The sequence below is a fragment of the Echiichthys vipera genome, assembly GCF_963691815.1.
Source record: "Echiichthys vipera genome assembly, chromosome: 2".
Taxonomy (NCBI): Eukaryota; Metazoa; Chordata; class Actinopteri; order Perciformes; family Trachinidae; genus Echiichthys; species Echiichthys vipera.
In genome coordinates this window covers 6,327,250-6,353,805 of record NC_139827.1, presented here as the reverse complement: position 1 = coordinate 6,353,805, position 26,556 = coordinate 6,327,250, and the positions used below count along the sequence as shown (strand labels likewise).

General features: G+C 41.8%; 1 protein-coding gene across 1 annotated transcript in view; it reads left to right on the top strand.

Annotated features, from left to right (window-relative positions):
* LOC310958870 (uncharacterized protein) overlaps window positions 1-26,556 on the top strand; it is a 44,417-nt gene that overhangs the window by 5,288 nt on the left and 12,573 nt on the right. The window contains exons 2-45 of the mRNA XM_083930005.1: window positions 32-129; window positions 414-432; window positions 574-601; window positions 2,923-3,045; window positions 3,980-4,179; window positions 4,264-4,367; window positions 4,945-5,057; window positions 5,199-5,561; window positions 6,473-6,547; window positions 6,653-6,894; window positions 8,515-8,599; window positions 8,763-8,906; window positions 9,885-10,087; window positions 10,190-10,284; window positions 10,398-10,513; window positions 10,606-10,782; window positions 10,873-10,904; window positions 11,993-12,090; window positions 12,329-12,351; window positions 12,443-12,464; window positions 12,564-12,591; window positions 12,679-12,757; window positions 12,846-12,989; window positions 13,124-13,335; window positions 13,829-13,929; window positions 14,033-14,151; window positions 14,265-14,441; window positions 15,225-15,256; window positions 15,357-15,454; window positions 16,361-16,383; window positions 16,475-16,496; window positions 16,585-16,612; window positions 16,730-16,814; window positions 18,066-18,212; window positions 18,296-18,507; window positions 20,410-20,513; window positions 21,584-21,702; window positions 21,796-21,951; window positions 22,893-23,107; window positions 23,600-23,685; window positions 25,224-25,360; window positions 25,718-25,843; window positions 25,949-26,139; window positions 26,259-26,347. Of these exons, the coding sequence (XP_083786131.1) occupies window positions 78-129; window positions 414-432; window positions 574-601; window positions 2,923-3,045; window positions 3,980-4,179; window positions 4,264-4,367; window positions 4,945-5,057; window positions 5,199-5,561; window positions 6,473-6,547; window positions 6,653-6,894; window positions 8,515-8,599; window positions 8,763-8,906; window positions 9,885-10,087; window positions 10,190-10,284; window positions 10,398-10,513; window positions 10,606-10,782; window positions 10,873-10,904; window positions 11,993-12,090; window positions 12,329-12,351; window positions 12,443-12,464; window positions 12,564-12,591; window positions 12,679-12,757; window positions 12,846-12,989; window positions 13,124-13,335; window positions 13,829-13,929; window positions 14,033-14,151; window positions 14,265-14,441; window positions 15,225-15,256; window positions 15,357-15,454; window positions 16,361-16,383; window positions 16,475-16,496; window positions 16,585-16,612; window positions 16,730-16,814; window positions 18,066-18,212; window positions 18,296-18,507; window positions 20,410-20,513; window positions 21,584-21,702; window positions 21,796-21,951; window positions 22,893-23,107; window positions 23,600-23,685; window positions 25,224-25,360; window positions 25,718-25,843; window positions 25,949-26,139; window positions 26,259-26,347 (5,044 nt within the window). The 5' untranslated portion in view covers window positions 32-77. The remainder of the gene's footprint in view (window positions 1-31; window positions 130-413; window positions 433-573; window positions 602-2,922; window positions 3,046-3,979; window positions 4,180-4,263; window positions 4,368-4,944; window positions 5,058-5,198; window positions 5,562-6,472; window positions 6,548-6,652; window positions 6,895-8,514; window positions 8,600-8,762; window positions 8,907-9,884; window positions 10,088-10,189; window positions 10,285-10,397; window positions 10,514-10,605; window positions 10,783-10,872; window positions 10,905-11,992; window positions 12,091-12,328; window positions 12,352-12,442; window positions 12,465-12,563; window positions 12,592-12,678; window positions 12,758-12,845; window positions 12,990-13,123; window positions 13,336-13,828; window positions 13,930-14,032; window positions 14,152-14,264; window positions 14,442-15,224; window positions 15,257-15,356; window positions 15,455-16,360; window positions 16,384-16,474; window positions 16,497-16,584; window positions 16,613-16,729; window positions 16,815-18,065; window positions 18,213-18,295; window positions 18,508-20,409; window positions 20,514-21,583; window positions 21,703-21,795; window positions 21,952-22,892; window positions 23,108-23,599; window positions 23,686-25,223; window positions 25,361-25,717; window positions 25,844-25,948; window positions 26,140-26,258; window positions 26,348-26,556) is intronic.

The following is a 26,556-nucleotide window of genomic DNA, read 5'->3' as shown; positions in this document are numbered from 1 at the left end:
TGTCACCTGCTTTCTCTGATTCCCTCCCCAGTGAATTTCACCACAGAGCCCTCTCATCCCATGAGACTTGCCACATCATGACACCACGCGACCTGTTTCTACTGGTTTACCTATTCTGGAGCTGCTTTGGTAAGAGCAGATTTTGTGTTTAAGTGTCAAGATACGACCCAAAGATCCTCCTTTAAAGGACAAACAGGCATTATTCTATAAATCTGCTTCAACTGACCATGATGCAATGCAGCAATGTGTTTATTAACTTCATTACTACTGATATAATTTAAGCTATTACGTTAAAATCAAACTATTATTATCTCATAAAATGTCTCCTGAAAGAAGTGTCTTAAATATGTCCAAATTTGGTTTACGTCCGTCTCGTGTCAGATGTAACAATGAACTTTGTTTTCTCCTAACAGCGGCATCGAGTGCATACAGGTAAGATCACAAAGCTGAAATGGAAAAAACCACTTGTTCTTTTCCACTTGTGAAGACTTCACCCTGCTCTGGTTGTGATGAAAGATGTCCTCTATTGTCTCTAAACTATTGTCTTGTTTCTTAACATGTGGAAATCTACAGAAATGAAACCTCCACTACAAGAGAAAAGGTGAGGGAATCTGTCACATGTACGGACACTTACATATACTTATATAATATAATATTATCTCATTATTGTACACAGAATCAAAAGGCTAGAGTTCCTCGTGTTTGTTTCTAATTTTCTCGATGATTTAGGATCATAATCAAATCGGGTACAAACATCGAGTTCTGATTGTATCTGTCTGCATGACAACAACGAATAATAAGATAACAAGATTTTAATCACGGTATGAGAAATACGATCTAGTCATCATCTTTCAGTGTCATTGGAGAAGCTTCAGGACGTGTTATTTAAATATTTCAGGTTATAAAATCAAATCAAATCAAATAAATCATACACATAAAAATGCAGCATAAAGTGCTTTACATTAAAAAATAATAAAATAAAACAAAACCCCTTTACTCTCCACTCCCTTCATTGTGTAACACACACACACGCACACACACACACACACACACACGCACACGCACACGCTATACCTTTAAAGTCACGGTTTGCTTGTGACTTCACTGTCTCTGGATACTCCGAGCGACAATGTAAAGAACGACCTAAATCACATACCGAGACGTAACAGGTTTTTTCACATTGCTCATCATCATCTGACTAAGCTTGATAAAGTACTTGATAAGCTTGTGAGCAAAGTTTAATAAAACATCTAATTTATCACAGACAGCAGGAAGTGACCTTATCATGAGGCAATCAGGGGTGTGTCTTCAAGCCAACATCGTGTACAGTATGTGAACTAACAAAGAGACAACGCAGGAAAACCACAGGAGTAATTGATACCACAGACAAAGGCTGTGTCAGTGAATGTAAACTGTTGTGAACAGTGTCCTGGATAGGTAAAGCTAAATAGATGGCAGCCTTATTAATAATACTAATTACACCTGTGATTTTCCTGCTGTTACATGTCAAAATATCTACAGTCCATAAAGAAAAACCTTAATTGGAAAATCTGCCAAACAGTGAATTTAAAATGGTGTTTCATCTTTGCGAGGTTAACTGCCTAAATAACCTCTAAATGCGGTTGGTTAACTGGCTAAATAAGGCAGCTAACTTGCCACTTTTATGTTCATATATTAGAAGTTTAAGTGCTGAATCTGTGAACCAGATATATACACATCTGAGCAGACTCCTCGTGTCACCTCTGGACAAATTTAAGCCAAAGTGCTGCCAACACGGAGCTACTTCTCAGGCCAAATCAGTGAAATCTACCACAAAAAATCAGTCAAAATCTGGATGAATTTGGCTTTTAGTGTGTTTGAGCCAAAGAAGTCTCACAGTCGATGCCGATGTTCCTGCTGCCTTGTTGAAAAATGCTGCTTTATGTGTTTTTGTGTATTTCTGTCACTATTATGACGTCTTTATTGTTATTTATTATCTTCTCAGCCCGACTTCGTGGGAACTTACTGTTACAAAACAGCACATTAGGTTTCCAAATGTTAGTTTGTTTTATATCAGTGTTGGAAAGTAACCAGATACATTTACTCAAGGACTGTACAAGTACAATTTTGAGGTATTTGTACTTACGTATTTCCATTTTATGCTACTTTATACCTTTACTCCACTACATTTTAGAGGGAATATTGTATCATTACTGTTTTTAAAATATTTACTAACTTATCTATTAATACACAATACAATGAACAAATGTATTATGATGTATTACGAGTTACAAGTATATAAAGAAATTAAATTAAGCCCTGTCTTTACCTGCAGCAACATTAAAGTAATGAATTAATCAATATCATCATGTCTTATATATTATTCAGAAATGGTCCTTTGTGCATAATGAGTACTTTAACAGGTGCTCGAAATCCTTGAAAAGTGCTTGAATTTTGGATGAAGTGCTTGAAAATGCTTGAACTTGTATCTGCATTTCTTTCATAACAAATAGCTATAGAATTTTTATTTAATTTCTTATCCTTCTGGTATTACGGGACATAATTTTAGTTTGGTTTAGCTTTTTTTACCTCTTTTAATGAGGTAAAAAAAGCTAAAATAAACATTTTCAATAGGTATTCTTAGAAATAGGTAATTTATCACAGCCCTAAGGTGCTGGGACAGCTTGAAAAATGAACCTTAAAAGTGCTTTAATGTGCTTGAACTTGACCTTGGAAAAGCTGTACGAACCCTGTTTACGTATATTTAAATTGTAATATTTTTGTGTATTAGTAAGATTTTGAATGCAGGGCTTTTCTACATCGTGGTATTGCTCCTGTTACTTAAGTCAAGGATCAGATCAGAGTACTTCCTCCACCACTATTCTGTATTAAATCTGATTATCTCCTCATTGCTCACATTTGACTTCTGTCCTTCATTCCTAGATGCCAGATTCCACCTCTCACTTCCTCCAGTGTGTGGGATTGCCACCAAAAGACACAGGGAGGGACCACATGCGGAGGCTGAAAGGAATGCTTGAAGCGGCGATGGACGTGTACACCTTCATGGTATGGCTGAAAGTTAATCAAGGAATGCTCATCAGTAGGGACACGCGATGGAAGGAATGCCGTCTCAGATACCAGCCGCACCAGTTTTCTCTCACAAAGCGACATTCGTCATTTCCAGACTTTGACAGAAGAGCAGTGTGGTGACTTTTGTAACTGCTAATCCTGTCTAATGGGTTTCTTGTATGATTAGCTTTGCAGGGACTTTCACCCACATAAATATGTGTCTACAGGCTTTTCTTCTAAACCTACAACAGAGAAAGAATAGCTCACACACTGCAGGGCTCCAGTTGTTATTTACAGTATGGCACCCAGGCGGTGACATTTGAAGACCTGTGTGTATCTCAGCAACAAACGCTCATGAGTTCTGGGAACACAGCTCAGCTAACGTCAGCTAATGCTCACAAAAGCATCAGAAAACGTATCTTGTAATGCTAAATGCTCTGATGAGGATGTTAGCTCCACTTAGACTGGAAGTGTACCATTTCATTACATCTGCGCAGCATGAAATGCGCTTTCTTTAGTATATAGAGAAACTTTAAATAAATATATGTGATAATTGGGGCCCTGCAGTGCTGTGAAAGAAATCGGTGTTGAATCAATCGGATCTTCTACTACATGCATGGAAAGAAGTGTCCTCTGCACAAAGGTCTGTCGTGTTCGCTCCGTGACATTGAGAAAGTTTTACAATTTATACAGGAAAATAAACTGACAGTGGGAACATCATTAACAACTGAAAACCCACTGTTCCCAAAGAAAAACCCTACAATCCAAAACTGATGTCTGACAGTGTGCAAGTTATTCTTTTTCTGTTATTTGATATGCTCCCCTTTGCCCTCTTTGGCTTGGGTATGCATTTACACCTCTGCTTGTATTTTTCCAACCCTCCCTCATTACACCCTCCCTTTCTTCTACCCCTCCATCATCACAACCACAGAGGTCCAGCATGACAGGAGTGCCACTTCTCAGCCTGCAGGGGTCGCTGGAATTTAGACCCGAAGCAGACCCCCTCCAGAACGAAGACCTGGTCCAGATGTGGTTGGAGGTCAAGATAAGACCGCTGCTGAAGTCAATCTCCAAACACTTCCTGTCCTGCCTCAGCACCAAGACGTTCAGCTGCTCCACCTACCAGACTGTGTACGTCTGAGTCTCTGTCTACCTTTGTGTTTCTGTTGCCTTTTGTTAAAACAGCTTATCTCACGTTCCTATCTCTTCTCGCAGGGTGAGGGAGCTCAGCCACCATTATTCTGAGATGAATCCAGTCCGACAAAAGTGGATCTACACGTTCTTTATGGTCCCCTTTCTGTCCGGAGACAGAGTAGCTGGTAAAGCTGTTTAATAAAACTTTATGATTAACTAGAAATAACATATATAGCACAGATCATATCTCTAGAGCTTCACATTGCCCTGAATTTATTTTTGTAATAGTTCCAGCAAAACTTGTAGAATAAAGAACAACTTCATTGTGAGTCTGATGCATTTCGATTGAAGCCTTGTGAAAATGTGTTGCTGAAGTCTCAATCCCACACAGACTTTCAGGTATTTTCCCAGTAAATCCATGAGGGTTTAAGGCTGTCCTACTGTCAAATCGTCAAGTGTATGAGGGCTCTCTCACTGACATTATGAGCCCTTTATGCACACTTTACGTTAATACGTATTTCTGCAGACTTTGGGTGAGGGAATTACCCAAAATCCACAGCTTTGTACTGTTAAAACATGAGGTAAAGGGGGAAGCCTTGGAAACGAGGAGGATTGGCAAATGACTGTTCAGCCGTGCATTTTGAATTTACACAGAAACTTTAAATTGACAAGGATTTAAGATGCTACATAAAAATGAAATCAGAGGAATGCTTGTGTGTGTGTATACTGTATATGTGTTCAGTGTGTGTAATCTCTGTACAGGTTGTGTGAGCCCACAGGAGAGCAGTGAGGAGTGGCTGATGAAGAACTTTGGCAGCTTCAGAGCCATGGCCCGAATGAAGGACTTGTCAACACTCAACATGGTCTTCAGTGGCGTGAGTTCACTTTAGATTTATCTGATTGACAAAAGCAGTCGACCTCACAGTGCTAGAGAGAGGGGGAGTGTTTATTTAGGACTAAGTTTGTCACACCTCTCATCCTCTTCCTCTCTCCTCCCTTATCTTTTCCCCCCGCAGTTGGAGGTTCTTCATCTGCTGTGTCCAGCACAGAAGGCCGAGCTGCTGCTGCTGCCCGGGGTCGCAGGTCTAGACAACGGCACCCTGACCTTGGTCTTCCACAGTTTGTTGACAGGAGGCCAAGGCCCTCCTCCCACCGCCAAACCTGGGGGGGGCTACAACTGGACGAGTCCTGGAGGGAGCCCCCACTGGACGACCCCTGGTGGTGACCACAACTGGACGGGTCCTGGAGGGAGCCCCCACTGGACGACCCCTGGTGGTGGCAGCCACAATTGGACAAGCCCTGGAGACCCTCCCACTCGTCCTGCAAAGCTCACATATGTCCCTCCCCCACCACCGTCCCAACCGGACAACATAAGACAGGTAAGAAGCATGGATGTATGGATACTGGATACAAATCTTTGAGATTCTTTTAAACTTCAAGGTGGAATCCAAACGTTTCCAAATATGTCAGGCGTTTTTGGGATGTATAATATTACCATGATGTACAGGTAGCTTGGCAGCCATAAAAAAAATAATAATGTTGGCTTTGAATATTTAGAATTAATATATTCCAGACCATCAGTGAATTGTTGGAGCATTTAAGATGTTTTAACTCGTTCTTTTGGTTTTATTCCTGGCAACATTAATGTTTTGGTCCACCCTCACTGCTCTACTTAAACAATTATTCACTTTCCTGCTGAGGTGTAGATGTTAGCTTAGCTTCAAACAAACACTCTGCTCTGTATAAAGCTAACAAAGTCTGCTTAACTGCACTTTTATTGCTCACTAATTAACACATTATCTAATTTGTTTAACCCATACAAGTGCTTTAACCTCGTCTCCAAAACAGCCGACAGACAAAGTTAGCGACTAGCTGGTGAACATATTGGAGTATTTAGCAGCTAATGAGCCAGGTATTTCCCTCAGGAGTTGGTGGAGACCCCCTCAATATTGGACTAACGTTCACCAGTTGACCAGAAACACAACTCCAAATGACTGCTAATGTTGCTGCATGTCTGCATGATGTTTAAATAGCCAACTGTTTGCTTACCTGTTCATCATATCAACTTTATATGGTGATGATTTGTCAGTGTTGCTATATTCCCATTATTGTGCAGCCCCCAAATTGGCTAAAATATGAATGAATGCAGGTTATAAGAAACATAAACTGTATCTATAAAGAAATACAGTAGGTCTGTTCAGAGAAAAACACAAGTTTAGGAAGCTGACATGTTATAATTCCCCATCATACATCTAGTTTTTGTCTACATATGTTCTTTTGTCACTGACAGGTTTTAAATGGGCTTATGATGGCACTGAAACCCGTTGGGAGCTTTGTTCATGACTTTGTGTCCTTTACACAAGAGGTACAAGCTCTTCACACATGCACAAATACATAAAGCATTTAGATGTATGCACACAGTGCCACCTGCCAAGTGAAATGACTCCTGACCTGCTGTTTTTCTCTCCAGAGGGACGTTTCAGAAATAAGAAGCACAACTCTGACCCAGTTCCTACTCAACTGGACTCTGGCCGAGCTGGCGGACATGTATCGGCCAAAAAATGAATCTCTCGTTCCGGAGAAACCAGAGTTTGACGTGTTAAATGTGGAGGACTGGTACCAGCATGTAGTGAAGCCGGTGTTACTGAGGTTCCTGCCGAACAACGGGGCCCTCATGCATCAAAACATAACACTCGCCTTCCACCAAGTGTTGTAAGTCAAGACTGTGAATGCTCTCATTTGTCCAGGTCATGTTATCCCCAAAGAAATTTCAGTCAAAAGCAACTGGACTTGGTTATTTGTCTAGAAGGACTTTTCACCTCTCATTCAAGAGCCTTCATCAGTTCATGTACGCATCTGACCAGGCTGGGACTGGTCCAATTAACTGGTGTGGAGATGATGATGGAGATGTCACTGGAACCCTTTTGTGCTCAAAATGCCAACGACCGTCGTTGGTGGAAAGTTGGTCTCGACTTCGTTAGTGCTCTACTGGGTGAAAACGACAAGTCCTTGGAGTCACAGGAGGCCTTTTGTGAACAGTTGTTCTTTGAGGTTAGATTGTTGAATCTCCTGAAGGGATGAAAGGGCAGCATTGTCTCAGACCTCCTCCTCTGTTTAGCGATGGTTTCTCTACTTTTGCATAGATGCTTCTTTTACTCCTCTTTCAAACCATCTGTCCTCTCTGTCCAAGATTTGGACACTGTTGTCAAAGGAGTGGGCTTTCTCCTTGAGATGTAAGTGGACATATGTCAAAGAGAAACCATCGCTAAACAGAGGAAGAGGTCTGAGACACCACTTATCTCCAATTTACAATGCTGCCCTTTCATCCCTTCGCAGGAGATTCAACAATCTAACCTCAAAGAACAACTGTTCACAAATGGCCTCCTGTGACTCCAACGATGGTCCTTAAGACTCAATAGAGCACTAACGAAGTCAAAACCAACTTCCCACCAGGAGCACAAAGGGTTCCAGTGACATCATCGGCCTTGTGCACGCCCTCACTAGAGGTTAAATACCTGGATCTCCAGACCAGTTAGTTGGTCCAGTCCCAGCCTGGTCCTGGTCCTGGTCCTGGTCCTGGTCCTGGTCCTGGTCCTGGTCCAGTCCCAGCCTGGTCCTGGTCCAGTCCCAGCCTGGTTAGATGCGTACATGAACTGATGAAGCCTCTTGGATGAGAGGTGAAACGTCTTCCTAAACAAACATCCAAGTCCAGTTGCTTTTGACTGAAATTTCTTTGTGGATGTTGTAAATCAAACTAACATCTCAGATTATTATTCTTAGTCACATTTTTTGTTTTTTCTTTGTGTCAGTAAAGATACAACTGAGTGGAAAACAACAGCATTAGATGAAAACTACAACTACAAACTTAAAGCTCCTATAATCTTAATGATCGCTCAGTTTTAGGAATTACTGCAATGCAGCAGTCTGCACTTAATTATTCATTCATTCTTTTGTTTTTGCACATAAATATACAGATTACAGTTTAATTTCATAACATAAAATAACCAACTGAAATCATTTGGCAGTGTTGTCTATAGTGTTCTTCAAGATATGAGTCTTTATGACGCATGGCATGTCAGGTGTGATGAAATCTCAGGTCTTTTACGTTTCATTCATTAGCTCTCAAATAAACAATCTCGTCATCTCGGGAAAAAGGGGAAAATGATCTCGTTATCACAGGAAATTATATTATCGCAGGATAACTGACGGAATAAAATGCATGTATGTATGACCCTTTAGGGCTTCTGTAGAATTGTATATAGAAGGCAATGAAGTCTCTCTTATCTTATCTTATAAGGACTTTTGAATGTATGGTGTCTTGTTTGTGTGCAGCTATCTGGACCATGTTATGGACAATGACACCACAGATGAAATCCAGGACGTCTGTAGCATCACTCTTGATAAGAGACCTTGTGGGGTGAGGCTTCATTTTATTCTAAATCTCCTTAATTATTACAATTAATCAAGTTTGAATGTTTCAAGTCGGTATTTAAACTTACATTAAACTTGCCCTGTTGTCCAAAATGTGCTTAAAAGTTTTCTTAAAGAGCTTCTTGTCACATCTTTTCTCACCCTACCAGCTGACTGATGCGATGGTAAACGTGGCCGATGTTTTGCACTGTGCTGCTCGTAGCAACCTCACCATGTCCGAGGAGACGGTCATGAGGTTAATCGTAGAGATGACGAAACGTTTGAACTCACTGATCAAAGAGTTGTCCACAGCGGTGAGTGTAGTGTTGCCTGTTGTCAGCTTCTCCCCTCTGGGCTCATGTGCAGAACAAAAAGACACAAAAACAGTTTCATCCCTGCAGCCGTCACACAGAGGAATATGTCAATGCTATATTTTACACATTTATTTATACACTCAGTGCTGTTTTTATGTCTTTTATATTTTTATTGGAATATTTTTTATTAATTATTATTATTATTATTATTATTATTTACACATTACATATTAACAAACTAAACGCTTTTAACTGATTAATTTGGTTTTATTTTGATTCTATTTTTACTATTAGTTTTTATATGTTAACATGATCGGCTCCAGCCCCCCGCGACCCCGACAGGGACAAGCGGTTTAAGATGAATGAATGAATGAATGAACATGATATGGTTTAAGATACTTCTGGACCTGTAAGAACTTTTCAGTTTGCCATTTCCTCTTAATTTCCACGTTCCAGTGTTCGTATGGGTGCTTGAAATCTTTGAAAATGCTTGAATTTTAATGTTGTGTAAGTTTTAAAAAGTGCTTATATTTTGGATAAAGTGCCTGAAAATGCTTTAAATTGTATCTGCATTTATTTCGTAACAAATAGCTATAGAGTATAAATACAATACATGAAATATAAAATATGTATGCATTCGTGAACATGTGTCATTTTACCACGGCTGTAAGGTGCTGGAAACGCTTGAAAATTGACCTTGAAAGTGCTTGAAAAGTGCTTGAATTTGACCTTGAAAAAGGTGCACGAACTCTGACTGTCTTAGGTTGGATGACGTGTGATATGTGTATGTGAACTCTACTGCAAACAAAATCTACCTCGTGGTACTAATGTAAAGTCTAATCAGAGGATCATAAATGAGAACATGATCCTGTTTCATCTCAATGTTTACTGATGTAAACAATCCTTTTTAAAGTCCCATGTTATTACACATTTGGAAATAAGTAACAGAAGCAGTGCTCCTTCTTTCTCCCCCTGTAGAATTTAAAAGAGGTGGCGTCCGACTTAGAGGAGATCATTGAGGGGGCGGACTCTCCGGCTCTGATCCAGGGACAGCTGGACGACCCGGAGTTCATCGAGCTCTGGTTTCAGACGAAAATGGCGCCCCTCCTGCCCGACGTACCCGTAGACCTCCTGTCCTGCCTCAGCACCAAGAACTTCTCCTGTCCAGTTTACCAAATCATGTGAGGGCACAGGTCACACACACACACACACTAACACACACACACACACACACACAGAACGGTACATTAAATGTCTTTTCCTTTCTGTTTTGATCCGTGCAGTGTGGCAGATCTCAGCAAACACGAGTACTATGTGTTTAATTATGACATCTATGAGCACTTCATCTATCCCTTCCTGCTGCATCACAACACTTCTGGTAAGTCCACTTTCAGTAGTTTACTTTGCATAAAAGATAATGTCAAGACAAACTGTTAGCAGATGCGGGTAACTTTTAATAAAAATACACTCATCTTTGCATGTGTGCTTCAGTACCCCAGTGTATCTCGTCGGCCAATCACAGTGCTTGGCTGATAAACAACTTTGGCGTCTACTCACGAGTCGCCTCCATCTCTGACTTCTACAAGCTCAACTCAAACTTCTCCGCAGTAAGAAAACACCGAGAGCTTCACGTAAAACTCACTTTGCTTAAATCTTAACTTTAGTGTTAATCTTCTCTTTTCTTCTGTCTCCCGTCCAGCTGGAGGTTCTCCCCCTCTTGTTTCCACGACAGATGGCAGAGATGCTGCTGTTGCCTCTTCGCACTCCACCCGAGAAAGACGTTGTTATCGACCGCGTATTTGACTTCCTGTTGGAGTCTCCTGGAGACAGGAAACTCCTGGAAGTCATGCACAACCTGGTCTCTCTCGCCTACGAGGTAACAGCTCTGTTAAAATGAATCTTTGAAGCTTTTTGAGACGTTTTTAATCGTCCTGGAGGATTAATTTGAAAATGTTCAATTTTTCAGGTGACTCCACCCTGTGATGTCTACAAACACATGTGAGTACTTACAGATGCTTTTATAACTCACCACTGCATTGGGGATTAATTCCAGACACATTTTATAAAATAAAATAAAATAATAATATTTTTATACTGTTATATTCTCTACTAAGCCCAAATTTTACTGTTTTACTGTTTGTGTTCTGTGTTGTGTCTCCTGTATGTTCAGTTAGTCTGTTACTTTGTGTTTTGCTGCTGCCGACCTGAACAGGTCTCTCTTGCAAATGAGACCCTGGGTCTCAATGAGATTTTACCTGTATAAATAAAGGTTAATGAAAAATAAATAAATTCAAGCACTGTAGGATTCTTTAAGGTATAATATGTAACTTCTCCACATTAAAATGTCTCAAAATCAGAATTCCCTTTATTCTCGTTATACTTAGTACGATGAAATTTTGTATAGCTTCTTCGGTATGCAAATCAAAACAATAAATAAAATCAAAATAGAAACAGAAACACAAAGACAAAGTCAGTAGGCATCGGCAGTATCACCATGGTAACTTATGCTGCCAACCAAACCTGGTCGGGAGGAGGTTTTCAGCTCAGACTCAGAGCTAGGTGAAGTAGACTTTCATGTTAGATCGGCTCCTTAAAGCTGAAATATGGTGCATTTTTAAATCATCATCACTCTTTTGGGATTAATGGTGAACAATTCTGCATTTGGCAAAGTTAATTTTAGACAATATGCCGAATCTTTTCACAGATTTACACAATTTTATTTTGCCAGCACTTCTCCCTAGCCTCATGGTGTGCAACTGTTTTGCCCTTTGCAGTTATTATACTCTTGAACTGCTCACAGGAGTTCATTATAATCTGCGCCTCTTGAGTGAAATATGCGCCTTGATCTGTCCAAAGGATGAGTCAAATGACGTGATACACGCCCTTTTTTATGAGAAAGCGCATTGAAACTAAAGCAGAAACCCGGTCTTAACAAATTAACTCTTAAGTGAGCTTAGTGATACTGTTTAACTCTGATTGGGAATTTCGTATTTGTCAATCTCGGTTATCCAAGGAAACTCTGGGTATGTTCAGCGCGCTTCTTACAATAAAAACAACAAAATTGTTGTGATTTTTTCATTTGTCAGTTTTGGGAGATTGTACGGAGCCATACCACTTCTGCCAACAGATATGGAACCTGACATCTGGGCTCGTATAGATGATCTGATACAAGTGGCACCAGATGGTCAGTCTCATACACGCACACACACACACACACACACACACACACACACACACACACACACACACACACACACACACACACACACACACACACACACACACACACACACACACACATAAATTACCTTCTTCATACATATACCATTGTTTTTATGTACTATATTGTATTGTATGTGCATTACACGTGTTATCATGTGCACACAATAGCTGACTGAATATTTATGTTTTGATTTTCACAGAGTGCGTGCCGGCGAACATCACGGTGAGATTTCTTTGAATTTCTAATTTTATTTTATATTTATTTTATAGCTCAATTTCACTGATGAATGATATTAATGTGTCTTTATTCACAGTGCCCTGTAACTCTGTACAACGGTAAGAGTCACTGTAAAGTCTAATTTTATCACTCATTACATTACTGTGAGTGCGTTTAGAGCTAAGATCATGGATTTTCTTTTCTCTGCTGTTTGACAGGTTCTAACATCTGCAGAAGAGTTGACAGGTATCTAATCTGTTTTGATTGTATCTAAAATACAAATAAAAAGTCTCTGTGCTGACGCGTATTTACCTTTATGATGTGACATCACAGCTCTGAACTGCACGCGCACTTGAACACATCTATGGAAGTTCCCTGCAATTTTTCCTTGGAGACATTTGCATGTGCACAGGTGACTAACTTAAAAGAGAGCATTTCAAATAAAAAGGTTTATTTCTGTTTATTACTACATGATTACTGAACTGTCTTCATACACACAGCTGGAGAACATCACAGCCAATCAGCTGGCGTCTCTTCTGAAATGTAATCTGCCCGGAAACAGCAAGCACTCCAAAGTGCTGTGGAAGATGGTGCTGACGAAGCTGTCCTCTGTCTTGGACCCAGCTCTGGACATGTTGGACATGGTCAGTGTATTTTAAACCCCTCTGATGAACACCCTCAACTGCTTCTAGAGATTGTTAAAGTGTTAAAGACTGAGGGAGAACATCTCGAATTAATGAAATCTATAATGAACTAATTCAACTGATATCTCCTACAGTCCATGAACATGGTTGGTCCATCGGCGTCTGTGGTTTTGGACGTGATCGGAGAGATCAGAGTGTCGATGCTGACTGATGAGCAGCTGATGAACAGCAGCGTCATCGGGATGTGGTTCTCCGGCCGTCTGAGCGGATTCCTTCCCTACGCATCAGGAAGGTTCCTGCACTGTCTGGGCAACAGGAACCTCAGTTGTTCTTCATACCAGCAAATGTAAGTGATTAAACACAGACTGCACCATATATCGTTTCAGCATCGACATTGCGAATAGTCAGCGAAATCATGAAGGAAAATGAACTCAAACACTTCACGGAGGGTTCTCATTTTCCATGACTTATCCGGTAACAAGCGGGTACAAGCGGCCGAAATGTGTTTTCTCAGGAGGGGGTCTGGAGTCTCCCTTAGAGAGAGGGGGAGAAGTTCAGCCATACGTGAGGAACTCGGAGTAGAGCCGCTGCTCCTTTGCGTTGAAAGGAGCCAGTTGAAGTGGTTCGGGCATCTAGTAAGGATGAACCCTGGGCGCCTCCCTAGGGACGTGTTCCAGGCACGTCCAGCTGGGAGGAGGCCTAGGGGAAGACCCAGGACCAGGTGGAGAGATTAGATCTCCACACTGGCCTGGGAACACCTCAGGATCCCCCAGTTAGAGCTGGTTAATGTCGCCCGGAATAGAAATATTTCTCATCCTGTCCTTGATTTCTATTGTTAGACTTCAGGAGTTTATCCACAACTACGATAACTTGACTGCGCACCAACGGCATGTGGTCGTCAAGGACTTCATCCTCCATTTCCTCTCGCGGCCACACTCAGGTACTCACCGCACGGTCTGAATAACTGTAAAAGAGTAAGTTGAAAAATACGTCAGCATTTACAGATATCTCTTTATCATCCATATCTTTATCCATGACTCCAGGTCCAGGCTGTGTGTCGTTTTCTAACGGCAGTGCAGAGTGGCTGATGAAGAATCTGGGACCGTTTTCACGTCTTCTGTCCCTCAAACAGCTGCTTCATCTCAACCCACGCTTCAACCCCGTAAGATTCAGTTTCTGCAAACATCAAGGATTTAACAAACTGGCCAGCACTGATATATTATTATTATTACCTCGTTACGTTCAGCAGCAGTAACCTGTAACCCTTCCTTGTAGCTGGAGGTGCTACGACTCCTGACTCCAGGGCAGAGTGCAGAGCTGCTGGTGTTGATTCTTCCTCCTTCTCTGGAGAAAGACGCCATCATAGATATGATCCTGGATTACCTGACTGAGTCTCCCGACGAGAGTAACCTCAACGAGTTCCTGATCCAGCTGGTCAAATTCCACGAGCAGGTAAAAAAAGATTCTTCCTTTTTATTTAAAATGAACATTTTAATGTTGCCTTATGAAGGTAATGGGGTGGCAGTAGCTCAGGCCATAGGTGACTTGGCTGGGAACTGTAGGGTCGCTGGTTCAAGTCCCTGTGTGGACCATGTATGGAGCTTGTGGCTGGAGAGGTGCCAGTTCATCTCCTGGGCACTGCTGAGGTGCTGTTGAGCAAGGCACCGAACACCCAACTGCTCGGGGTGCCTCTAACATTCATTCATTCATCTTCAACCGCTTATCCCGGGGTCGGGGTCGCGGGGGTGCTGGAGCCGATCCCAGCTGACATCGGGCATGAGGCGGGGTACACCCTGGACAGGACGCCAGTCTATCACAGGGCACATAGAGACGAACAGAGACAGACAACCATTCACACCTACGGGCAATTTAGAGTCATCAATTAACCGAACACGTGCACGTCTTTGGATTGTGGGAGGAAACCGGAGTACCCGGAGTAAACCCACGCAGACACGGGGAGAACATGCAAACTCCACTCAGAAAGGCCCCAGCAGGGATGCGAACCTGTAACTTTCTTGCTGTGAGGCGACAGTGCTAACCACTACACCACCGTGTAGCCCCGTGCCTCTAACATCTCTCTTCAATTGCATGTATAGGTCCTGTCCGTGTGTGTATTCGGGCCTGTGTGTGTAACATGATTTATAATAAGAGTGAAAAAATTAAATTTCCCCGTTGCGGGATAAATAAAGTAATTCTTCTTCTTCTTCTAATCATCTTTGTTTTCTGTCTTTGAAGGGAAACCTTTCCTGTTCATCGTACAAAACACTGTGAGTGCACATGTATTGATATATTTTTATAGATTTCATATTGATTTAAATTATATGGAACATTAAATTGTGATGTTAATCTCACATGTTGCTGTTTTAGGTTCACCAAAATGGACTTGATCATGCCTACAGTTTCTCTTGATACAGCGTCATCCATCACACGCATCAAGATGCAGTTATCCAAGTACATACCACTAGGTATGAGAAAGCACTGAAAATCTATGTTTATTAATACAATAATGTGGGTGAAGAGCAGGTGCACTGAGAACAATGTGAGGAAGTATTGAGGATCAGGAATCACATGTAGAGATTGAAACTTGGGTAAAAGAGGCAGAATTCCTTAAAGCGACACCTTTATTTCCTTATTATTAAATCATAATTCATTCATCTTCAACCGCTTATCCCGGGGTCAGGGTCGCGGGAGGTGCTGGAGCCGATCCCAGCTGACATCGGGCGTGAGGCGGGGTACACCCTGGACAGGACGCCAGTCTATCACAGGGCACATAGAGACGAACAGAGACAGACAACCATTCACACCTACGGGCAATTTTAGAGTCATCAATTAACCGAACACCTGCACTTCTTTGGATTGTGGGAGGAAACCGGAGAACACCCACACATACAACATGCAAACTCCACACAGAAAGGCCCAGGCCGGGATGCGAACCTGGAACCTTCTTGCTGTGAGGCGTGCTCAGTGGTTAGCACTGTCGCCTCACAGCGAGAAAGCTCCAGGGTCGCATCCCGGCTGGGGCCTTTCTGTGTGGAGTTTGCATGTTCTCCCCGTGTCTGCGTGGGTTTTCTCCGGGTTCTCCGGTTTCCTCCCACAGTCCAAAGACGTGCAGGTGTTTGGTTCATTGATGACTTTAAGTTGCCCGTAGGTGTGAATGGTTGTCTGTCTCTGTTCGTCTCTATGTGCCCTGTGATAGACTGGCGTCCTATCCAGGGTGGACCCCGCCTCACGCCCGATGTCAGCTGGGATCGGCTCCAGCCCCCCCGCGACCCCGACAGGGACAAGCGGTTGAAGATGAATGAATGAATGAATGTTTAATCTGTAACTCCTGAGCTGAACCATAAACTAACTTGCTTTTACTTGTGTTATAGGTTGCATCATATACAGTGGAGAGGTATTTAAATGTGATTTCTGAATATTGTAAATCTCTGAATATCGTCTTATGATAGAGGACTCACACATATTATTCTTTTTCTCCCCCCAAGTGCAACGTTACCATGACAAACGGTAAGTTATCTCATTGCCTAAAAAGCTAATATATAACATTATTTAATATTGTAATATTAAAAATCCCCTATTCCTATTTTTTTCACAGAAACAGACATTTGTGTTGGAGTGAACAGGTGGGATTTATAAACTTTGTCTTACTTTGAATTTATTTAAACATTTTTTTTTTATTAATACACTATAATATAATAGTTATGAGTAATTTAATGTTCTTTTTTATTCCTAAACTACAGCACGATGCTGCAGCTCCACCTTGACAGCGAGCGGATGAACGGACGATTCTGTGACTTTGCTGTGGAGGAATTCGCCTGTGCCTCTGTAAGACGTCTAAAGTGCATTTACTCAAATACTGAACTTAATTACATTACAGTTTGAAAGTACTTGTACGAGTATCTACATATTATGCTACTCACTCACATTTCATAAAGATTTTTTTTGTCTTTTGACTCCAATTACATTTATTTATCACTTATTGTTACTTTTTACATAAAAACATATGATATGCTTATAATGTGATGCAGTAACTGGGTAGATCAGTACTAATTCAATTCAATACAGTTTTATTTCTAGTGCCAAATCATAACAAAAGTTATCTCAGGACACTTTACAGAGTAGGTAAAGACCGAACTCTATACACAACGTATCTAAAATTGGCTCCATGATGATAAACTACCAGTCTCAAAAAGCAGCAATACCTCAGTGTAGAAATACTACAAGTAAGAGTCCTGCATTCGAAACTTTACAGGTACATATGGACTTGGTCTTGTACTTTTATAGCGCATTTCTAGTCTTCTGATTACTCAAGGCGCTTTCACAGTGTTTGTGACATTCACCCATTCACACAGACATTCACACTGATGGCAGTGGACATCTACAGACCATCTAATCTAATCATTCACACCACATTTACACACCCATGCGCAGCACGGGGAGCAATTCGGGGTTCAGTGTCTTGCCCAAGGACACTTCGACATGTGGACCGGGGAAGGTGGGGATCAGACCGCTGATCTCTCAATTGGAGGACGACCCACTCTATCACTGAGCCTGCCGCAATATAAATATAAAATATACGTAAAGTACCAAAAGTAAAGGTACTCATTATGCGAAGCTTCGGACCTCCAATTCAGCAAAGTGCACTGGAATGCCTGTCGAAGTGGCACCTCCTACTAGCGAATTTGGGGCGACCTACCCCGAATTCACTAGTATGGGGTTCCACTTTGACATTCCAGTGCACTTTGCCGAATTGGAGGTCCGAAACTTCAGTCTCCCCACGGCATTGAACGCAACATGAGCAGCACAAGAGAAACGAAGCGGCGGATGACAGGCAGGAAGCTCGCCAAATGAGTTTATTCAGACCGAATAAAATGTTTGGTCAGACTTTTATCAGAAATCTTTTAAATCTTAGTGTGACCTACGCTTATTAGGAGCGTTTTGAGATTATAAAAGAAAAGTGTAAAAATGCCAGAAACATAAGAATTGCTTTAAGCAGATCTGAATACTTCTTCCACCGCTGAGCATCTCGGATCAACAACTCTCATTATTCACCTGTTCTGCTCTTCCATCACTCAGCTGTCATCGCTAAAAGCAGAAGATCTAGCGTCCATGTTGGCGTGTAATCGCTCCTCCAACTCCAGCGGCTCGACACCTGTCTGGAAGCTTCTCCTCTCCAAAGCCTCTCACGTGCTGGACGCAGCTCTGGATCTTCTAACCAACACGGTGTGAATCAGCAGGTTCTCTCACGTTAACCCTCTTTCCTGATGAGGTCGACACACTGGATGTTTTTTTGTTTTTTCTTGCAGACTCTGGATCCCAGAAATCCTGCCGTGCCAATGATTTTGGACGCTGTACGAGAAATACGATTGGACACGTTCAGCATGTTCAGCATCAATGATCCCGCTCTCATCGAGATGTGGTTCAAACGGCGGCTCCGTCCATTCCTGCACGCCGTTTCCACCGACTTCCTCTCGTGCCTCAGCACAAAGGGGTTGAACTGCACCACCTACCAGCACATGTGAGCAGCAGACAGCGTCTAACAGTGGTCCTCAAAGTTTTTACATGGCATTACACCTCCAAGTACCACCATGATGGTGTTTAAATACAGCAGTGTTGGCCTACCCTTTACAGCTACAGACCGTTCACACAGGTTAATTCCTAATCAGAAGATTATTTAATGTTGACTGTTGTCAGCCAGAGCCAAGCTGCTGAAAAAAGAGGCAGCACAAGAACTATTTCCTGTAACCGATCCCTCATTAAGTGCTGTGGAGACTTCACAGGCGAAATATTCTCCTCTTGATCCGCACTTCTCTTCCTAACAGTTCCCAGTTGAAGCCATGATTTTATTTAGTTTTATCTCAGCTCACTATCTTGCCATTGCAGTTTACCTTTGAAAACTTAGACTTAGAGAAGTCTAAGTCTAAGTTTAGCTCGTATCATGGATATACACTGGAGATCAAAATTAGAGAACAAAGTATTAATTCTTGATTTATTCTGCAATACTGTTATTTTTTTATTGTTCATTTTGTACATATGCAGTGATATACCTCTGCTGTATTAGCATTTTTTTTAAATAACCAAGGCACTTCAACAACCATTAAAGAACAGTAACCATTGTGTCGGAAGAGAACATTTAAACAATGTTTTCTTAGGTCTGTAGGATTCAAAAATGTACTGTATAGTTAGTGTAGAGGTCCTTGCTTTGAATGACTTCAGCACGTCTGCACCCACAGGACATCGCTAGTTTCTCACACTGCTCTGGTTTGATCTTGGTCCGTTCTTCTTCAGTCTCTTCCACAGTTCGGTAACTGTAGTGGGTTTCTTAGACATTACTTTGTTACCAAGGATTTTCCAGAGATTCTTTATGGGGTTTAGATCTGGACTCTGGGCTGGCCATGTCATTGTTTCAATATTCTTAGCATCAAGGAACTGCTTGACCTGTTTTGCAGTGTGACGGGGGACATTGTCTTGAATGAAAAATGCAGCCGATTGGGAGACATTTGCAGTGAAGGTGTTGCATGTTGCTGAAGGAGGTTCACATAAACATTTGCATTCATCCTGCCATGTAGCTGTACAAGAGGCCCAACTCCTGCTGCAGAAAACATCCCACAATCCCTGACGTGACAATTCTAAAGTTCAATTTATTTGGGTCTGATGGGAAACATTATGTTAAACTTGGAAAGACTGAACCCAAAGTGTGTAAGGAAGTCAGTTAAAGTTAGAGGAAGTGTCAGAGTCCAAATCTAAACCCAATAGAGAATCTCTGAAAAATCCTTGGCAATAAAGTAATGTCTAAGAAACCCACTACAGTTACTGAACTTTGGAAGAGACTGAAGAAGAACAGACCAAGATCAAACCAGAGCAGTGTGAGAAACTAGTGATGTCCTGTGTGCAGCTCTGTAGAGGTGTCCGTTGGGGTAGAGGGGCTGAGGTCGTCAGGTTGTGGAGGACATGATATTAAGCAGGTGGGAGGGGTGGAATAGGTAGGTGTGAAGTGAGGTGGTGAGGGGCAGTCAAGGGGTCTGTAAGGAGGAGGAGTAGTGGGAGGTAAAGTGGCGTTAGTTGAAGGGCAGCCAGCAGAAGAGTCATGTGGGGGACGGGCCGCTGTATCAAACCTATTGAAAAATAAGTTCATATCATTGGCCTGGTCCACACGGTCCTCCAACCCGGTGCTACCAGTCTTCTGGACCCGGTGATGGTTCTCATGCCACACCACACGTCCCTTATGTTTGTTCTCCAGCTTCTCCTATAATTGTTTTTAGCCTCCCTGATTTCAAATCTGAGTACCCCCTGCACTCTCCTCACCTCATCACCATCTCTGAACGCTTTCTTATTTTCATTCAGGATGACCTTAATGTCCTTCCAAGGTTTGTCATTGCCATGCATTCTTCTCTAAACCAAATTACTTTATTATTTTCAGGGTGCAGATTTTAAGCCGTCTTCAGCCACACATGACACGCACCACACAGATGTCTGTCTATAAACACTTCATTCAGGTTTTCCTGAGCAGGGAAAACACCACAGGTATGTTCTCACCATGGAAAAGGGGGGGGGGGGTATTATGATGGTCTGATGGTATTGACCCATAGTTTGCGCACAGTGCACAGACAAATTAAGGTGACCAGATTTTTGAGACAAAATCCAGGGACATTTTTGGTTTAAAGGCGTAAAAACCTCCGAAACATGACCAGTATTAAGTCAGTTTGATATTCAACATTCATTTGATATTCAGAATAAAAAACTTGTGCATTTAAACCATTTTATTGAATTATGTCAAAGCACTTAAAGACTAATATTCCTCATGTATCACAATGGATTGTCCAAGTCATTGAGTGAGTTTATTTCATGACCGTGAACTCAATATCTTCTTTTTTGTTTTGCACTAATCAAGACATTTAAGGAGGTCATCTTGGGCTTTGGGAAACACTCTTATATAGATATTAATATTAATATTTTTCACCATTTTCTGACAATTTATGGACCCAACAACTAATCAATAAATCGGGAAAATAATCAACGGATTAATCGCTAATGAAAATATTATCTGCAGCTCTAGCAATATCTTTTATGTAATGGCAAATGATTCATTCATTTTTTTAGATATGTGCTGTGCACTAAAGCGTTGCAAAAGTGGACATTTTATTCATTATTTTTATTAATGAACTCACAAAATACAAAGATAGACAAAAAAAAAATACACAGTTCTGTTTATTTATCAACATAAAACAAAGTCCTGGCGTTTCTAACTCCCTCCGAATCAACATACAAATCTAAACCAACCCTTTATCTCTCAAACAATATCAGTCATAAACATTATTACTTTTATTCAATTTAACTCTACTTTCATGTTACAGCACAGGTAACAAACACTGTTAATAATCGTGCATGTTAATGTTTCTCTGTAGAACGTCAGAGAGGGAAGAAAAACCCAAAAAATAAATATAAATAAAATAAAAAAATATATTCGCAGAGCTTTTATTCCTCTGTACATCACATTAGAAATAAACTACAGTTATCAGGGTTTCTTTAACATGATGCAAACATCAATAAATAATGCAGCAAAGTTGATTTTGTTGTGTGTTTTGTCGGTTCAGACTCCAGCTGCAGCTCACACACTAACAACAGTGGAGAATGGCTGCGGAAGAACATGGGAGGTTTCTCTGTCCTCGCGTCCTTCCAGGACCTGCACATGTTGTATTCCAACTTCTCAGCGGTACTTTTACGTCACATTGTGTCTTCTTTTTGTTACGTTTGTTTATTTGGGTTTGTCTCTGATGCTAATACATTTGTCCGTGTGCACACGCAGATGGAAGCCTTACCACAGCTGACAGTCAGACAGCTGGCAGAGGTGTCCTCCACACCTGGCCAGCTCACCTCTCCTGCCCAGGTTGGCATGGTGATGAGACACGTCCACGACAAATTCCTCCCTGCCTTTTACGATGACTTCTCCCCTGCTATCATGGTGAGTGTGCATCAAACTAGGCAGCATAAATCAAGTGTAAGTGTAATTCCGGCGCAAAATCATCCCGTGGTCTTTTTCGGCACTTACGCCATCGAGACATTTGTTTTCGTGTATAAACTATAAACAAAGAAATCCGGTAGAGTCGCTAACAGTGGCTAACACTGATTAGCTCGGGGCAGTACGGGGAAGGCCTTAAAACGTCTTTTTTAACCACTAATTCTGCTCAAAATAACACCAAACCTCTGCAGCAGCATGAGAAGAGTCCCTACACATAAAACGAAGCACCAACAACGTAGTTAGTGAACCCGGAGTTGATTAACAGAGTGTTTTAAAGACTTACCTTCTGGCCCCTGTACCAGCTCCTCTCATAGTAAAGTCCATTCAAGTGGATTACCAAAGTCAATACCAAAGGAAGGAGTTCATTGGTGCTTTGTTTTATGTGTAGGGACTCTTCTCATGCTGCTGCAGAGGTTTGGTGTTATTTTGAGCAGAATTAGTGGTTAAAAAAGACGTTTTAATGCCTTCCCCGTACTGCCCCGAGCTAATCAGTGTTAGCCAGGTGTGAGTGTTCGCGACTCTCCTGTATTTCTCCGTTAATAGTTCATTAATTGATGCTCATTTGATGAATGTAAGCGCCCGAAAAAGGCCATGGGATGATTTTTTTGCACTGGAATCACACTTTAAGTAATGTTAATCTGCTCATTTGAGGTTAAAGATTTCATAATTCACACGTTTCCTGTGAATGCTTTAACATGAATGTACACGGTAGCAGCTCCATACCTTCAGCATAATTACACTTCTCACAGAAATATTAAAAGAAGTTGCAGTTAAACTGAATCTTATCTCTAAAAGCTCTTCTTTGTTGTTGCTTTGCGGAAAAAAACACATTTTTACTCTTTAAACTTTCTCTCTGTGGTTGCAATATTTTGTTTTGCCTACAGGGTCATGAAAACATGTTCCCCGCAGCCGTGAGGTCAGCCATGTTGCAGGTTGTGTTTGATCGTGCAAACCTGTCCGATCACTCAGTGGGAGATTCAGTTGTGTCGCAGTGGCTCCACCTCCGACTGCGCCCCCTCTTGGTTAACATGTCGCCGCAGCACACTGCACCGTTCTTTACGATACTGGCAGGAAGAAACTGCAGCATCGAGCAGCAGGGGTAAGTGTCGACCCACGAGGACCGAACTGATGATTACATTTGATTGGGATTAAGTTAATTTTTATATTGGATCATTTTTGAGAGCATCTATGTGGGATTGCAATCTTGAATGTTAATGAATGAAGCCAAACAGCAGAAACAAAAATAATATATTGCATCATTATTTCATGGCGACACGGTGGTGTAGTGTTTAGCACTGTGGAGTTTGCATGTTCTCCCCGTGTCTGCGTGGGTTTTCTCCGGGTTCTCCGGTTTCCTCCCACAGTCCAAAAACATGCACGTGTTAGGTTCATTGTAGGTGTGAATGGTTGTCTGTCTCTGTTTGTCTCTATGTGCCCTGTGACAGACTGGCGTCCTGTCCAGGGTGTACCCCGCCTCACGCCCGATGTCAGCTGGGATCGCCTCCAGCCCCCCGTGACCCTGACAGGGACAAGCGGTTGAAGATGAGTGAATGAATTATTATTTCATTCAGTTTTCTGCCTTTTCTTCCAGAGTCGAAGACCTGAACAGAACAATCTCCTCTCTCAGTGAAGATACACAGAAAGAAATCCACAACCACATCGTTCAGATTCTCAAAGGTAAAGAAAACACACTGAAAGTAAGTTGCGATGGGATCACACCAGCGACAACGCAGAATAGAAAACTGTCTTTGCAAAGTGTTAGAGGCACAAAGATCCATTCAGGACATTAGTAAGAAAAATAAAATGAAAATAATCACAGAAAAAAGAACATCAGTTAAAATGTTCAGTATAAATGCAGTATTAATGTCAGAGTGTATCAAAGTGTTGTGCTGTTCAAACTCATGAAAATGATTTAAAATTGTAAAATGTACTTTAAATTGGACTTCATACACTCCGTCTAAGATCTGACATACTGAGTAGTACAGTCTGTTAAGGTTGTAAATAAATGAGTCATCATAGAGTAATGTGATAATTATTCTACTCACGAAGTATGAAGGACTTATTACATTATTTTGTAAACTAAAGAAAGGAAAGAGTAAATAAACTGTAAATAGTTAGAATTATATCAAATCAAATCAACCTTTATTTCTACGGCGCTTTTAATACAGAAAAGTATCGCAAAGTGCCGAGTTACAGAGATGTACAGAAAAAGAGAAACATCAAATAAAATCAGGAGAAGAAAGTTAAAAGAACCCAACCCTCCCACAGTCACGCACAGAGACATACACAAATATGCATACGTTCATACACACATTCACACATACACACACAGCCACGCTGACACACAGACACACACACACACACACACACACCTACACAAACACTAGTTGTCACTACAGAGACATGGCCGGGCAGCGAGACCTGAGGTACAGAGGGGTTATAGGGGTTACCTCTATATGTAGACTAGATCCATCTATAGTTTTGTTTTTTCAACAGTTTCTCGTTTTAAGTACAATTTTTAGTTTCTGATAAACAGCAGTGCTTTGTATTTCTTTATTTTCAAGTTAGTATAAAAAACATTTTGTTTGTATATTTTTCCACATGAAATGTTCAATAAACCCTTAATTTTTTAACACTCTTTATTATAGTTTACAGCAAGCACATGCACATTATCTCATCTCTTCTCATCTCATCTTAATCCGCTTATCTGGGGTCGGGTCGCAGGGGCAGCAGCTTTAGCAGGGGACCCCAAACTTCCCTTTCCCGGGCCACATTAACCAGCTCTAACTGGGGGATCCCGAGGCGTTCCCAGGCCAGTGTGGAGATATAATCTCTCCACCTGGTCCTGGGTCTTCCCTGAGGCCTCCTCCCAGCTGGACGTGCCTGGAACACCTCCCTAGGGAGGCGCCCAGGGGGCATCCTTACTAGATGATCCTGAACCACCTCAACTGGCTCCTTTCAATGCAAAGGAGCAGCGGCTCTACTCCGAGTTCCTCACGGATGCTGAACTTCTCCCCCTCTCTCTAAGGGAGACTCCAGCCCCCCTCCTGAGAAAACCCATTTCGGCCACTTGTACCCGTGACCACCCGCGACATTCACATTATATTGTTTACAAAATGTCCATGACGACTGATTTACCATCTTTAAATCCAAACCTAAAGCCTTCATTTCAACTCAACTCGACTGTCGACTTTGTTTTCTCTTCCTCGCTCTAGGACCGATACCTCTCCACTGTTACGGAGACAACTACAACCACAGCTTCTACAGTTTCCTGGAGCGCTCGTTCATGGGTTTCCAGTTCCCAAACATGACCACCTTCTTGTCCCTCATGCCTCACGACAGGATGAATCAGGTGAGGGACACAAAATCAACCTGGTCGCCTACAAAATTACGTTCCCATTAAACTAAACTTCATTTACATTTTGAGGGAAACATTTTCATGTCCCAGATTAAACTCCTCATTAACTTTGTGGTTTCTAAACTACTTTGATATGTTTAGGCAACAAAACTACTTTAAGTAAACATTAAAATAAGATCATTTATTATGTAACAAAATATATTTCGTACACCGGATAAATAACAACAAATGAACATTGTTCATTTATATTCAGAATGCAGTTTCGTTGTATAGGAGCATCATTAAAGCTATCGTTAAAGCTAACTTAAGTGCTTGGGTCGAGGGCTTATTTAATGTCTGCTGCTCCTCTAGCTGGTGAACTCCATGCCTCCGTCAGCTCTTGGAGATTTTCTCCGTCGCCCTGACGTTGTCGACAACGATGCAGAGCTCTGTGTGATCTACAACAACTACATCCAGACACCGACGTTCCTGGAGAACGTATGTACTACACACACACACACACACACACACACACACACACACACACACACACACACACACACACACAGAGGAATGCAAACACACTGTGTATGTTCACTGCAGGAGTCTCTTCCGGCGGATGTGCGGCGGCCCACGCTGCCTTGCGTCTGGCCCATGGCGCTCAGCAGCTGGGAGAGTTCAGAGGTGGACGCCTGGTTTGACCAACGCCTCCACAGCTACTTGGTCTTCCTCACAAAGAGTCTGATCAGTCCCAGTAGCACACAAAACGCCTCCTGCCCGGCCTTCAAAAAGCTGTACGTGTGTTCTTCACATTGTGTTGTGCTCATTTTGTGAAAGAATTCAGGTTTTAGTATCATGTCGTTTTGGATGTTTTCAAAAAATGTGTTTGTGGTTTAATTTTGTTTTTTTTCAGTGTTTCAGTTCTTGGTGAATACAATTACACTGATGTAGACTTTGTGAGGACGGATATGTTCAACACCATCAGAGCCTACCTCACCTCAGGTCAGTCTCCAGTAAAACACAGACCTAAAACTACAGACTACGGACAAACGCGCCGTTGTTGTGACCCTTCCAGCGCTTTGCATAGTGGGACACAGAAGCCTGATCTGATGCAAACTGGAGACTTTTTCCAAAATAAGCACATCATCTGTGTATTTCTGGCCTTTTTGACATACTACACACTAAATACAGGGTTCCCACTCTTTTGAAGA